The sequence below is a fragment of the Stegastes partitus genome, unplaced genomic scaffold (genome assembly GCF_000690725.1).
Source record: "Stegastes partitus isolate 25-593 unplaced genomic scaffold, Stegastes_partitus-1.0.2 Scaffold1578, whole genome shotgun sequence".
In the NCBI taxonomy this organism is placed as follows: domain Eukaryota; kingdom Metazoa; phylum Chordata; class Actinopteri; family Pomacentridae; genus Stegastes; species Stegastes partitus.
This window is the reverse complement of record NW_007579309.1, coordinates 144,307-160,777: the sequence shown is the minus strand read 5'-3', so window position 1 is coordinate 160,777 and position 16,471 is coordinate 144,307. Positions and strand designations below refer to the sequence as shown.

The following is a 16,471-nucleotide window of genomic DNA, read 5'->3' as shown; positions in this document are numbered from 1 at the left end:
AGTACATCAAGAAGAAGCTCAGTGAGAATCTGTCTGCAGAGAGAAGCATCAATCTGTTCCACTGTCTGAATGAACTGAATGATCGTTCTCTAGTGGAGGAGATCCAACAGTCCCTGAGATCAGGAAGTCTCTCCACAGATGAACTGTCTCCTGCTCAGTGGTCAGCTCTGGTCTTCATCTTGCTGTCATCAGAAGAACATCTGGTCGTGTTTGACCTGAAGAAATACTCTGCTTCAGAGGAGGCTCTTCTGAGGCTGCTGCCAGTGGTCAAAGCCTCCAACAAAGCTCTGTAGGTGGATTAATGAATCATTTCAGACATGTTTTATTTGTACATGATGAATTAAACACTTTGCTCATAGTCCTTTTTATTTTTTCCTCAGGCTAAGCAGCTGTAACCTCACAGAGAGAAGCTGTGAAGCTCTGTCCTCAGTTCTCAGCTCTCAGTCCTCTAGTCTGAGAGATCTGGACCTGAGTAACAACGACCTGCGGGATTCAGGAGTGAAGCTGCTTTCTGATGGATTGAAGAGTCCTCACTGTGAACTGGAAACTCTCAGGTCAGAATACAGCTATGTGTTTTCAAATTAATAGCAAATGATTGATATGTCCGTTGTGATATCACACAACATTATCCTGCTGGAAATGGTCCTTATATGATGACTGGACACTGGCCAGTTTTATTGTTCTTAGCTGACAGTGGAAGAGTGTTAATGAAACTGACCATGCAAGTACCTGTGGGCCCTTTCTCTGTATGCTCTAGAAACTGTGTGAAGATTCAAGAAATTAGCAGTTTCTAGAAATACTTAAACCACCCTATTCCTTCCCCTTTGTAATATTTGGCCTGAACAACAAATAAACCCCTTTATGTCTGCATACATTTATGCATTGAGCTGATGCAAAATGATATAGATAGGTGTTTGCTTAACTGTGACAAAACCATGTGTGTGTGTGTGTGTGTGTGTGTGTGTGTGTGTGTGTGTGTGTGTGTGTGTGTGTGTAGGCTGTCAGATTGTCTGGTCACAGAAGAAGGTTGTGCTTCTCTGGCTTCAGCTCTGAGGTCCAACCCCTCCCATCTAATAGAGTTGGACCTGAGGAACAACAACCTGCAGCTGCAGGAGTTTGGAGTAAAACTGCTTTGTGCTGGAGTGGTGGACCCTAATTGGAGACTTGATGCTCTCAGGTATGGACAGACATTAAGCTCTCACATCGTTCAGTGATAACAGCAATGACCTAAAGGTGTGACATTCCTGAAAACAATGATTCATACAGAGTGTACAGATGACTTCCACAAATGCAAAAAATGCATGAACTTTGAAACTCAGAAATTAGATATAGTGCAAAGTTGTTTTGGCTGAAAACAGATTGTAAAAAATCTACAAAAGGTTGCAAGATGTTTTGAAATTGTGACACATTATCTTTCAGTGTATATCTTATTTTCTCCAAATGTGATGTATTAGACAGTTCTCTTAGCCAACCTTGGCATTGGGTACTGTTGGTCCTTTCCATGACATCAAGAGTAATTTTTTGCAGTTATAAGAGAGTAGGAAATGATTTTTTTGTTGTGCCAGAGTCAGATTCCTGTATATTGCTGATGTTCCAAGGATGGTTAATAAGGGTTCCGGTGACAGTGTAAAATTGAGAATTTTTGACAGAGTATTAAAAGCCTTGGACCAGTGTGTGAGAATCTTAGGACAGGAGAAAAATGCATGGAACAGAGTTGCATCAAAGGACTGACATTTATCTCACGTTGATGAGGTATTTGAAAAAAATACTGTGAATTTTTTTCTTAGAGTAGTGGAGTCTATGAATGATTTTGAACTGTATTAAACAGTGTCTAGCGTTATTGGAACAGGAGTGTATATGTTCAAGTGATTCTTCCCAGATGTCATCAGGAATTTGGATGCCTACATCTTTTTCCCAACTGCTTTTGTAATTATTAGAAGAGGGAGAAGTAATTGCTAATAATTTATTGTATATGTCTGAAATAAATTTGTCTTTCTTTGTGGGTATGCTTAAGCATTCATCAATGATAGACTGTTAACCATTTGTCGCTCTAGCTGGCTAATGCTATCTGAATGGGAGGTTGCGGCTTCCTCCAAATCAGTAACTTTTACTTGTAGAGGTTGGCATGTAGCTTCAAGAGTAGCAATGGATGCATTGACGACACTGTTTGCCGTCATTATCTCGTCTCTCAAGTCATTGTACACTCGCTCAATGCGTCTGTCCAAATTCCCGCATATATCCTCTTTCATTTTGGTCATTTCACCTCTGAGCGCTGTAACAGCAGCCAGTACAGTAAGGTTTGGTGGGTCCTCATCGTCCTCGCTGGATGCATTCACTGTTTCTGCTTCAAGTGAGGCCGGTGCTTGGTCGGGGCCTACTACAGCCGTTTTAAGTTTCTTAATTTTTCCTTTCCTCATGTTGAGGTAGACGGTCAGTTTCAAAGCCAGGGGATTCACAGAGTTATTACACTCCTGTGGTGTAAAAGTCACATGGATGTTGGCCTTTGAAAGTGATTTTTAAAGGATTTAGCTGACGGACCTTTAAGAAACACGTTTTATTCCTCCATTACTCAGTGGCGCCCCCCACGTCTGTTTTCAACTTCTAACTAGGCGCATACACATGAATACAGGACTGCTGCAATTTTGGCATTCACCGAAACCTGGCTAAGCAGCAATCGCAGCGTCAGTTCTCTGCATATAGACGGCTTTGGGACACCGATAAGGCTCCACTTCACAACATATCATCTCATTGCACTTTACATATTAAGGTGAAGACCTGAAGCACTGTCCTTACGATTGTATAAACTTTTCTCCCCCCCAAGTCTCAATACAACTGCAAAGTTGTGTCATATAATTTGGGGAATTCAGACACACACAGCACTGGATTTTTGTCCACTTTGTCCTCCATGCCTCATTTTTATTAGCCACGCCGTCATAAGTCACAGCGCACAGGGGTCAAAGTTCAACAAATGTGAACATTGACTGTGGCAAGCTGTGTTTGTGCTTTGTTCGGTGCAGTGGCATGCCACTGTTGTGCGGTGCAAGCAATAGACATGAATGGTTTCATTAGAAAAAAGGCTAGACTCCTTTTTCATATTTCCACTTAATTACTAACTAAGTGGGTATGACAGTCATTTTGCATTTTATTATAAAAACTGTTGGATTCTGGGCCCCCTGTTCCAACAAAAGATGTGAGGAGAGATGTTTCTGAAGGTGACCATCAAACAAGAAGATCATCTGAAGTATACTGGTACCTTTAAAGACAGCAGTTAGGACTCTTGTTGCACTGAACATCATTAAGAAAAAAATAGCAATTTTTCCATTTTAACAAAGATTGTGCTTGTCTGTTTGTGTTTAATTTTCTAGAGTGGACAAAGGTGAAGAGTTAAAACTAACTCCTGGTCTGAGGAACTGTAAGTCTATATATAGCATCTATACAACATGTATTTGGCTTTTTTTTCTCCATTTTGATTTCATAGGATGCATGTGGTACCTGGATCAGATGTTTAGCAGTTTTGAATTAGGAAGGCTGTATGAGTCCAAGAGTAGGTTCTTCCACTTTGAATAAGTTTATTTTATAGACATGCCATCGTACGTTTACTCTCTACAGAACTGCAAAGCAGTCTGATAATATTGCACTAGACCACTGTATGAGAGACCATAATAAATGTATTTCATTAGTGCAGATATGACAGAAGGGATAATCCAAGCTAAGTTGATTTTGAGATAGCTAAGTAAACTGCATTTTGTACCTCTAGAATAACTGCAGTTCCATGCATTTCAAGCAGCTTGTTTGTACCTCGACTGAGTGAGGAGGATAAAAATTTTTTAGCAAATTAAAAAGGGAATCATGTACTTTGGTGAAATAGAACTGGTTGCTTCAGCAAAGCATTGAGCCATGTCAGTCTGGAGCTAACAATGTTTGGGCACAACTTCCTCATGTTCTTAGTGTAGCACCAAACATTTTATTTAACTTTCATGGAAAGGGATGAGTGTAGAAATTGTCAGATAAAGCTTGTCTGGGATGGATGTAATCAAGTTCGATGAGGAGGAGATTCAGTATGGGGATTATTCTTAGATGTTGTACCAACTCTCTGAGTTATGAGCATTTTTTTCTGCCCTGAGGTGAGCATGAGCTTGACGTAGAAAGGATATGCTTGAGATCCCCAGTGGCCAGAATCTTGAAAGATTTGCTACAAGATGTCAGCATGGCAGTTTAACTTCTCTATCGTGTGAAAATGATGAAATCAGAAGTATGAAATGTGACTGTAGATTGAAGCCAAGGTAGGACAAGAGACTAGGAGCAATTTATAGATACGGAACCTACCAGGATTTGGTAACGTCAAGCTAGGAAAGTCTAGGAACAGCAGGAATACTCGCGACTTCAGCTGAGTATACTTATTTAACTGTAAACTAAATTGTATAATTCATCCCACTCTCACCCAACCGGTGGAGGCAGATGGCTGTCCCTCCCTGAGCCTGGTTCTGTCGGAGGTTTTTTTTCCCCTGTGGGGGTTTTCGGTTCCTTCCCACTGTTGCGGACTGCTGAAGCTTATAGGGAATCCAAATGTTTTGGATTGTTGGGTGTTTCTGTTTCTGCCTTTGTGAAGCGCTATGAGATGACTTGTTGTTGTAAATATGCGCTATACAAATAAAATTGAATTGAATTGAATTGATTATGTAATGCACGTACGCTACAGAACACTGATACGGCATAATGGTACATGTTTACGGGGTCGTTTTACATGCAAGACAACGCGCTGTTTCCCAATATCACATGCTTGATAGGCGTATCACTGGTGGGTCACGAGTGGCACTTTACTTTCACCAGAAGCCAGTCCTGTAGAGGTGTCGAATTAACATGGTTAAGCTCAGTCGCAAACATTTATTGCAAAAACAGTTCATTGAAAAGTATTTCTGAGACCACTTGAGGCGAGAAATAAGCTGCTAAATCTGTCCTCATTTTAGTTCAACAGCTAATTTAGACGTTTTACAAAAAGTTTCACAGTCGGACTTCAGCTCGCTACGCCTCACAGAGTGTCTTGTCCTTCTCATCGACAAAGAAAAATCCCACGCCGACAGGAGAAAAAGAAAGGCGGATAATTCTGGTGGCCAAGGAGTCACGGATGTACGTCTCCATGGCAGTCTACTCAGGTTTTGACAAGTTATACAGGCGGCTACAGAGTAAAGTGGCTCCAGGCAAAAGCTCAATGGCACAGTCATACGGTCTATGGGGTGGCAAGGTCAGGGCATCTTCTTTACTGAAAACTGGAGCCAGGTCATGGTATTCTGGGGGTATCTTCAATAGATCAGTGGGTTTAGCGGGGGGGTTTCACAGTAGAATTAGCTGGCGTTAGGGCAGATTGCAAGCAGGTGGTATAGAACTGGGGGCTTCAAGAACTCACTTCTTCTTTATACCAGTCGATTTGAGGGTTGTGCTTCTTTAGCCAGGAAAATCCTAACACCTCAGAATGATTGCAACGGTCAAACATGTGAAAGAAAATGTTTTCACAATGGTTACCAGCAAAAACCAAGGTGACGGGCACAATCTGTCTTTGAACCTAGCACAGGGACAGGCCATTTAATGCACAGGTTTCTAGAGATGTTTCAAGTGGTATGGTGGGACACTGTAGCCGCTCAGCTAGTAGTTTATTCAAAAAGTTCTCTTCAGAAGAGGTTTGGCTCATCCATATTTCTCCCATAATTCCCCCAGAATGAGCCGGCTCTTTTGCCAGCCGTTTAGGACAGCGAGCGGTGAAGTGGTCTGTGCATGCATGCATTAGTGGCACGCCTCTGGTCTTTTTCCTGCTGAGTTAACTGCGCTCATCCGATCTGCATGGGCTCAGATTCTGGTTCTGACAGATGAGTTACCAAAAGTGGCGTGGAAGGTATACTGGGCTGGCAGCCAGAGGTGATGGTAAGGCACTGACTCCGCTCCATCTGTCGTTCACGAATGCGGTTATCTAACTGGATGGTTAGGGAGATGAGGGCATCCAGGTCAGCCGTGTCATCTCTGGTGGCGAGCTCATCCTTCAAAACTTCATTTATGTCTTTGTAGAATGCACCCTGGAGTGCGGCCTCGTTCCAACCGCTCTCAGCGGTTAGGAATGGAGAAGCGATCCCCAGCATCTCTTCTTCGGACTGGGTTGTCAAAAACTTTCTTCATTTCGGAGGAAAACAGAGAATAAGATGAACACACATCCAACTGTCTCTCCCAAGCTACAGTTCCCCAATCTCTTGCAGGCCCCTCTAACAGACTAACTAGATGTGCTATCTTAGCTTTTTCTGTGGCATACGACAAAGGTTGTAAATTGAAGACTAACGAAATGAACAAAAGCCTCTCACATACCCAGATCCCCACCATAGTACTCGGGTAGTGGTACAAATTGCTCGTGTATTACCTGCATCAGAACCAAATTAACATTAGCAGTAGCATCAAGAGGAGAAGCTGCAGCCTGAATACCGCTAGGTGAAGCTGACAGCTGATTTGATAGGGCAGTAACTTTACCTGTTAATTGAGAAACTTGAGATATCAAAGCAATATTACTCTCAACTAAAGATTTAATCAAACGATCGTGCTGATTAAGCAGCGCACCATGACTGGCCATGGCTTGTTGAAAACCAGGCCTGGAGAACACTTGATCAGCGCCGGTTATATTGTCTGCTTAGCTCATCATGGCCAGACTGTAATGTTACAGAACAGTTTCAGAGGCACCTTTATCTGTAGTCTGCCATGAAGAAAACTGAGATCAGCAGTTGACAAACGATCAGTCAGGTATAAACAGGGTTAACAGGAGATCAGATATGTAATTGAAATGTGATTCACTCCCAGATCTGACTTAACAAGATATCATTAGCATGCGTCTTCTAATAACCTTTAAATAGTCACTCTACTTATAGATCAACAAATAATAAACCTGTCCGTTGCATTAGATGATAAACTGCTTTATTATTGTCTGTTCATTCTTCATCAGATGCCTGTAAAATCACTCTGGATCCAAAGTCAGCACACAGAAACCTCGAACTGTCTGACAACAACAAGAGAGTGGAAACAGTGGACGAGCAGCAGCCGTATCCTGATCATCGAGAAAGATTTGATACCTTCTGTCAGCTGCTGTGTAGAAATGGTCTGACTGGGCGCCGATACTGGGAGGTCGAGTGGAGAGGAAAGGTTGATATAGCAGTGTCTTACATCATGATCAGGAGGAAGGGATACAGCAGGACCTCCAGGTTTGGAGGGAACAATCAGTCCTGGTGTCTGAGCTGCTCTGATGATTGTTACTCTGTCTGGCACAACAACACAGAGACGATCACTCCTCTCCCTCCCTCCTCCATCTCTCACAGAGTAGCAGTTTATCTGGACTGTCCTGCTGGCACTCTGTCCTTCTACAGAGTCTCCTCTAATAAACTGATCCTCCTCCACACCTTCAGCACCACATTCACTGGACCTCTGTATCCTGGGTTTAGAGTCTGGACTGGTTCAGTGACTATATGTCCAGAGACTGCTGCAGAGTCACAATGATGACTGAAGAATGCCCTTTTAATCCAAACGAGAGCTCATTCACACTATAGCCTGTGACACTAGCAAACTGAATAACTGATCAGGAAGGCTGGCACTGTGCTTTTGTTATGCAAAAGTATCTGGATGAACCAAAGGTAATTTTGAGCAGAGTAGGTAGTTTTTACTAATGATGTGTTGATTGCAAAAAAGTGGACTATGATCACTCTGTGAACGATGGGAGTTAGCTCCTGTCTGAGAACAAATCTCTTTTTCTCTTTGTCTTTTTTTGTTAATACGAGACAGAGTAAAAGGATGGTCTTTTTGCCATCCTGATCAGCCACATGTAGCTTATTGCACAGACTGAATGTTGTGTTGATGTGTCATGTGACCAGTCATGAGTGATGACGGACATCATTTAATACACGTGTGTAACACTGTTTGATTGTTTTACATTCATGTTTTTATACAAAACAACTGTAAAAGAATGATGTTGTGGAAATTATTGGATGAAGTATAAAATATTGCTAAATTTAACTGAATCATCAAAGCTGGAATTGGTACCAAATGAAGAGCCATTTGAGAGCCAAAAGAGTCCAGAAGGATCCATCTGCAGCCTCCAAGTCTCCTATTTTATAGTAACGTGACGTTGTACACCCAGCACTGCTGAATAAAACACCTACTACAACACGCAGCTACTAAGCTACCATTAGTTGGTTTAATGCCAATGTATTTGATATTTAGCAGACTTTACCTGAAACATGGCAACTGTCCATGGACTGTATATTGTGTATGTGGTCCGTGAGCATATTATACAGTTTTGTGTCCATTTGAACACATGCAAGGAGAAACTACACATAGTTGGGAAAACATGATTTGATAAGTTTACATGAAATAGGGCAGTTTAACATCAACTGCACTCTGGTAGTTCTCCACACTAGACTCAAACACAGCACCTCTGACCCTCTGATCCACCTCCACACCTTCAACACCACATTCAATGAACCAGTCGACCCTGGGTTTGGGTTCCTGTTTGGTTCTTCAGTGTCACTGCACGATATAAATGTATATATGTATATATAAATATATAAAACGGTATAAAGTGTGCTTAATTCTTGTGTTATTTAAATAATATTTGTCAGTAACTGGGTATTCAGCATTTAAGAAACTGTTAAAAGTGAAGATAACTGATCAAGTAGATGAAATTAAAATTATTTTATTTTTATATCTGTTTTTCTCTGGAATTTATTTCGTCGGGCATCGTAAATATAAGATTTTCATATATATAGTAAATATCTGTCTTGTTTTTGCTATGATTTTCTCTGTTTTGCTATGTGATAAAAACAACTTTCCCAAGTGAGAACAATAAAAAGATGAAGCCAGTAATTCACTTATTGTCACAATAATTGTCACTTATAGCAGCAGCAGACGTGGCAGTAACAATAGAAATGCTGATGTTAAGCACCTTTCAGGTAACTCAGAAATGAACAGAATGAACTCAGCAGCACTGAAGGCTCTGTGAGGCTCTGAAGAGCACAGCGTCTGATTCAGACAAGATGTAATCAATGCATGAATGAGGGTCTGGAAAAGTTCCTCAGGTGGAAGGAATCAGACTTGGCGATGGATTTTCAGCATGATTCATATGTAACGTGGTAAACAAAGGCGACACCCACATTATGGACCTCTGAGGAAAGACAAAGTAATCAGCGGTCAGTGGGAGCAAATCACAAACTATTCAGAATACAAGCTTGGATGCCACAGCCATGACTTCTGAGCATGCTGCGTTTTATGTTTCTTGTCCTACAAGGAGTTGATGAATGTATCATTGACATGGCTCATTATGTGTCCAAATGGAAACACACTGATGCTGAAAAGAAACAGCACAAGCACTAAGCTTTAGAGTATCCCTTATTTGACAGGTTTTGTAGTGCATGGCAGGTGAAGATGACGCTATGGTAGAAAGTGTCAAAGGTAGCTGAGATGTTGAATAGAATAGGTGTGTTGGACTTGATCAGTTGTTAACTGAAGCAATAAAAAAAGAGACATAAAAGAGTTTTTAAAAATAAATAAATAAAAACTAAATGCACAAAGCAGAAGGACACAGGCCAGTGAACAGGAGGTCTGACATGAGAGACGTAAACTGGGTAAAGAACAGAACAAACTGACAAAGACAAGAAAAGACAAGACTATTTAAATACTGAAACTGACTGGGGTGACGAAACACAGGTCAAACTCATCAGAGCAAACAAAAGGGAGGAAAAAGATGTACAAAGAACAGAAGTAAAAACACAAGTGACTGCAATTTCAAAATGAAACAGGAAGTAACTGAAAAGGCACATGAAACCTACACCGACAAACAAACAGATGCAGGAAACTCAGAAAGAAAAACAAAAGAATAAATGACAAAAACAAAATAAATCCAGAAACCAAAACCCAAGTCCATGACAAATATTTATCAAGGTCAGATAACATCGCTGTTCCACCCATATGGAAGGCCAGTCACGGCTACAGAGGCATGACGATGTGCACGGATCCATCCATCCATTATCTATACAACATTTAATCCTCACTAGGGTCATGGGGGGCTGGAGTCTACCCCAGCTGACTCAGGGTGAAGGCAGGGGACACCCTGAACAGGTCACCAGTCTATCACAGGGCTACACTTAGAGACAGGCAACCAAGCACACTCACATTGAACACCTACAGACAATTTAGAATCACCAATTAACTTCAACATGGTTTTGGACCTTGTGGGAGGAAGCCGGAGAACCCGGAGAGAACCCACGCTGCACGGGGAGAACATGCAAACTCCACGCAGAAAGATCCCGGGTGTCCTCACCGTGACCTGAACCGGGGTCTTCTAGCTGCTAACCATTGAGCCACCATGCAGTCCTGACCCTGCTACCATTTGAGCTAATTCTCAGGTGAAATAAGACAGAAACATAAAATCAACATTTTTAAAAAAAGCAAGAAAAAAAAAGTTTATTTGTACATAACTGTGCAAACCATCTGCATTTACTGATTGCTTTGACTTGTCAGTGAGTCAACTGAATGCACCATTAAGTCGGTATTGCAGAATTTTTTCAGAATGCTTGTGTAAAGTGGTAAATCACCTGCAGGATCTGACTGACTGTGAGCAGGTTTTGGTGACTTCAGGCCTCAGGATGTTTGTGAATTTGGCCACAGATATGTAGTTCTTTAAACTGCCCACTAGCACTAACTAGTGGACAGTTGATAGAACTACATCTGTGACCTTTATGACTGACAAATTAATCAACGTACGAAGTCATTACATTTTGAAAATGTTATCAGACACAGTTACAGATGGATCATATGAGGCAGATAAGTAAGAAGAACAAGGAAACAGATTCATCTGACTGCTGGAAACCTGCCACATGTTAAACAGTATCTGACATCAGTCTGATGACTTTTCTTAGATTTGGACTCTGCAGTTATGAGGATGTGACGGTTTCCTCACATTAATTGCACACAGACGGCAGGACTGACGACGGACAATGAGCAGCTTCTTCTCTCTGAATGTTTCCTCAACACACAAAGGTGGAAAGTGTCTGAAGTCGATCTGAAGTGAGTTGAGCAGGTGAGAATTCTACCAGAGGAATCTGTACATGTCTGATGAACGGGATCACTGTAATCATGCTGTGGTGCATTAGACTGACTCAGTACAAAAGCTTCCTGGTGGAGATTTGTTGCTTCAGTGTATCTTTTTATTCTTGCAGATCAAATATTCTTAAAATAATTGTTGGATGATTTAAATAGATCACTGAAAAATACTAGATTATAATAATAGATTATAAGGTTGCAGATAATTGATTTTTTTATGTATTGTTGAATTGTAATTTTAACACAGCAGAGTCAGTTTTAATCAGATGTTCACATTGTGTCGTATCACTGACTGACCTGTAGGAGTCTGTCTTGATCCTGATCGGCTGTCTTAATACATGTGTTTCAAATTTGCTGTAGAGTTTATATGTGAGTTAAAGTACAATGAATGTTGGATGATTTACTCGTATCACTGTTCGTGGTTACTGGGGGGAAAAAAACCTGCAGTTTCATTGTGATCTGATCTTGAACTTAATTGAAAAATGTCAGAACTGGTTTGACAGCTTGGATCAGCTTGTTGATAACACACTGAGACAGATTTGTTTTCTCTGCAGCACATTTTGCAGTTTGTGTCTGTACTTTCCCAACAAGGATGTAAATGTTTTCTAGATTGACCTGAACAGCCCCAAGTATAAAGAAACTCTGTGGCCCCTGAGGGTCCCTCAGCCGTCCACACAGGAACACAAAGAGAGTCATCCTGAATGTTCTCTGTCTGTCTGATAATTATTTAATGACACATGCAGATAATGAAAAACAGACCTTAATTTATTCAGCATACATATTTTTACAAATTGCACTCTGTTCGTCAGCTAATAACAGATGACCAATTTGGAAGCACACATTTGACATTACATCAGTTTAATGATAAAAATAAAGCAGAAATCTGTAGAGGCATTACTACATTTGGGGATTGCTGGAGAATCCTGAATATTTGTGCCATGTCAGTGACAGTAATGACAATTATTGTGTTGTGTGATGTGAATGTTGTTGTGTTTGTGTGAAGGTGTGGCTCTGCTATGGATCAGTGTGAGGACAGAGAGGAGGGAGTCCCTCCCTCTAAAACCACTCTGTGGGGGGAACATGAGAACCAGAGCAAAGCTCAGAGGTGAGATGAACATCTCTAACTGTTACTTACTGTAAAATGTACTTGAACATCCAACACAGATGATGTACTCTTGGTCTCAAATGTTTATCAGTTTTGAATTTTCTATCAGGATTCGTCAGCGGGTGACTGACTCTCCTGAACCCAGCTGTGTTTCCATGAAGAGTTACCCGTCAATGTCTCGACCTACTGCCTTCAAAGAGAGTCACTACTCATCTGATGAAGAGTAAGAACACAATCCTGTCAGTCAGCAGTGGCGACTAGCTCCTGATTGCAACTGACAGACCAGGACCTCAGGGTGTTATAGAGCAACATGTCTGCTTCATGGCAGCTCCAACTGCAGCCTAACGTCTTGGAGCCTGATATCACAGGACTCCTTCAGGAGTAGAGTCCAGACCTCAGAACATAAGAGCTGTTTTAATGGCAACAGGAACATGCACATACACTATTCAAGTCTATCATAAAAGTACATGATATTTCCTGCTATATTGATGACTCTCTTAAGCTTTAAATAATCAGTTTTGTGTTTTTATCAGGATCTATCAGACACCAAACTCACCTGGACCAAGCTGTGTTTCCATGACGAGCGACAACTCAATGGATCAACCTGCTGTCTTCAAAGAGAGACACTACTCAACTGTTAAAAGGTGAGAATTTAATATGACTGGGTCTCTTATTGTGCACAACTCATGTGATGGTGTCTGAGCCTAGTTTAAGGGAGGGGCAAAGAGGGGAGCACCACAAATGACTTTTAAAGTACAAAATCTAAGATGACTCAAGGCTATGTACATAAACTGTAAAGCAGTGATGTGTCAATTTTCACAGTTATAACTGCAAAGTCATCAAGTGATTTGATGTATTCATGACCCATCTGTCCTCATCAAAAGTCTCTGTCATAGTTTCTGTCACTCTTGGAAGAAGAATAACTTACCTATAAAGCACTTATAAACAAAACAACAAAAGTGTTTTTGACAGACCCAGCAAAAACAGGATACCCAGAAGGCAACAAAACAAGTGAGAAGATACAATTAACAGATGCAAAACTGCAAACCACAGTATTTTGCATTAACATTAGTTATTGATATTTACAGTATAAAGTACATTTAAAACAACGGCTGCTGAGCAGAAATCCTTTAGAGTCCAACATCCCTGAGAAACGTGTTTGACTTGGTGCAGAGAATGTGTACATAGCTCTCACTTTAGTTGTACAAGGACTAAATGGCTCATGACAATTATCCTGGTACCCCATACTCCCGCAGCACCCCCTACCAGGCCCCCAAGGGAAATAATCATATACCTTTTCCAATTTGCAAAGCACATGAGGACCACTTGGTCGAATTCCTATGACACCTTCAGTAGCTCTGCAAGGGTAAAGAGCTGGTCCACTGTTCCACGGTCAGGACGACATCCTTATTGCTCCTCCTGAATCCGAGGTTCTACAATCGGTCAGAGCCTCCCTTCCAGCATCCTAGAGTAAATTTTCACTGCTGGTGTCCACCAACAGGTTCTCAAGTAGCCGCCACAACAGGCACCAGTGACTATCTGAACGCAGCTCCTAACGATCACTTCTGCAATGGAGGCTTTGACAATGGTCCACTCAGATTCCATGTCCCCAACCTTCCCTGGGATACAGGAGAAGCTCCTCTGGAGTTGGGAGTTAAAGATCCCACAGAGAAGGGCCTCCGCCAGATGTTCCCAGTTCACTCTCACGACACGTTAGGGTTTACCAGGTCTGTCCTGCAGCCTTCACTGCTATTGATTTAAAAAAAAAAAAAAAAAAGTGAGCTTTTACAAGATTGAATTTCCCTTCTGGGATGAATAAAGTATTTTTCATTTCATTTCATTTAATTATTGGAAACCAAATCACCACCAGGTGGTGATCAGTTGACAGCTCTGCACCCTCTCTATCCAAGTGTACAAGACACACAGCCACAGGTCGAAAGACATGATTGTAAATTTGATCATTGACCTTTGGCCTAAGACGCTCTGGTACCAGGTACATGTATGAGCCACCCTATGCTTAAACATGGTGTTCATTATGGCCAATCCATGACTAGCAGAGAAGTCCAATAAGAGAACACAACTCAGGTTCAGATCAGGCAGGCCGTTCCTACCAATCACACCGTCTAGGTTTCTCTTCACTTAGCTGCCCACTCATGGCTGCTGCCCAGTTGGCATAGTACACATCCCAAATGTCCAGCTCCACAGGTGGTGGGCCCACTGGGCCCCAAGTTGTCCTTTTGGGCTGTGTTCGACTGAGACCCACAGGGCAAGGCTTAGCCACCAGAAGCTTGCTGGAGAGCTCCCCATCCCATGCCTGACTCCAGGAGGGATCCTCATTCCAGATCAGTACTATGTGAGAATTAATTACAGATATTTTAGGCTTGATAACATTTTGGCAGTGGCCACATGGAATGGATTTGTTCATGATCTGCGTGCGTTTCTTGAAACTAGTTATTTTTTCACTGCTGTTCAGGCTTGTGTTGATGGAAACTGTTTACTTGAGTCTATGCTAAAGAATGTGGCAGTTTGGAGTTGAATTCTAGGTTTGGGAAGAGTGGTTAGAGTGTTTTGGGGTTGTTGTTGTTGTTGTTTTTTATGTCTTGTCAGCCTAATTAGGCAAAATGAAAATGTAATTTTCACTTTTTCTATTAGGGTCCACAAGCAGAGAGCAGTCTCTCCTAAACCTAGGACTGTTTCCATGAAGAGTGACAACTCCATGTATGGACCTACTGTCTTCAAAGAGAGACCCCACTACACTGATGAAGTGTAAGAACAGAATGCTCGAGCAAATGCATTAGAGACGATGTGAACAATCCTGATTATCTTTTAACAATACTGCAAGATGGGATTTGGATTTATTAGACGGTAAACAAACTGCTCTTGTAGTGAGTATGTTGGATATACAGCCAGTATATAGACCAGGAACCAGCTACAGGATGTTGGAGGATATAATGGAACATGTCTGATCCATGGAAACTCCACCTCTACTCTCATATCTTAGAGCCTGATACCTCAGGGCCCCTTTTAGAGGTCTGGCAGAGTTCAGGACTCTGAAGTTTTCTTGGTGGCACAAGAAGGACCAACAGTGCATTGGGCAGGAGGTCTTTATGTTAATCAGTATACATTCTACAAGTATATTATAGAGGTACATGATGGTACTTTTATATTGGTGATTTTCTCTTAAGCTTTAAATAATCATTTTTGTGTTTCTATCAGGATCTATCAGACACCAGACTCACCTGAGCTCAGTGGTGTTTCCATGAAGAATGACCACTCAATATATCAACCTCATGTCTTCCGAGAGAGACACAGTTCTTCTGATGAAAGGTAAGGCTTTCATACTCAAACAAATGAATTTCATTCACAAACACAGAGATATTATTAATATTAAAAGCTGACATCATAATTTCACAGACTGAGCAAATGGATCTCCCCTTATCTTACAAATGCTGGTTACAGTTCAAATTGAGACATTTGTCTGTGTGAATAGGGTTTACTCTACACTGTAGGCTTTATGTATTTGCCAACCTTCACATAAACACATTTATTTCTTTCAGACACTGGTTGTGTTGGTTGATGGTTGCCATAATTGTTTGTATGTATGGCAATAAAACATGGAATTCCTGAAACCAGTCAAAAATAGCAAAGTACATTGTAGAAAATACAATGAAAATCTTCCAATAATGCTTCTCCACAGACTAGAAAAGTAGCATTCAAGCAGTACAACATTATTAGAAAATAAAAACTAAGTACAAAATACTACAATAAGTTCTGAATGAAATTTTTACTTAAAAAAAATATGATTGTTTAATTTGTGTTCATTTAGTTTTCTGGTATAACAAACTGAAAAATAGAAATAAAACCTTTTACTCACTTGAACTTAAGATACTAAATGAAGTAAATGTATGTTACAGAAGATGACATGCACATAAATGTGGAAAACTCTCTCTTTGGAAATGTTTATATGGATCCTGACTCTGGATTATACTATTTCAGAAAATTATCTAAAGAGAAGTTAATTGAGATGATGAGTGTTCTATTAATATTCATTTTGGGTGTGTTTCTATTAGGATCTATGAGCAGCCCCCAGACTCTCCTGAACCCAGCTGTGTTTCCATGAAGAGTGACCACTCAATGGATCAACCGACTGTGTTCAAAGATGGATACCAGTCATACTATAAAGTGTAAGAATTAAAGATTTCTTATTTTGCATTTTGTCTCTTGATGCAATAGATTGATGTTTGACTT

General features: G+C 41.0%; 2 protein-coding genes across 2 annotated transcripts in view; both read left to right on the top strand.

Moving 5' to 3' along the window:
* LOC103371401 (tripartite motif-containing protein 16-like) overlaps nt 1–16,471 on the top strand; it is a 32,663-nt gene that overhangs the window by 8,096 nt on the left and 8,096 nt on the right. Inside the window, exons 7-9 of the mRNA XM_008300713.1 lie at nt 3–289; nt 381–554; nt 998–1,177. Coding sequence (XP_008298935.1) covers nt 3–289; nt 381–554; nt 998–1,177 — 641 coding nt within the window. The remainder of the gene's footprint in view (nt 1–2; nt 290–380; nt 555–997; nt 1,178–16,471) is intronic.
* LOC103371398 (stonustoxin subunit alpha-like) lies at nt 5,513–8,883 on the top strand. Its single transcript, XM_008300710.1, has 2 exons — nt 5,513–5,534; nt 6,974–8,883. The coding sequence occupies exons 1-2, from the start codon at nt 5,513–5,515 to the stop codon at nt 7,519–7,521; spliced, it is 570 nt and encodes a 189-aa protein (XP_008298932.1). The 3' UTR covers nt 7,522–8,883.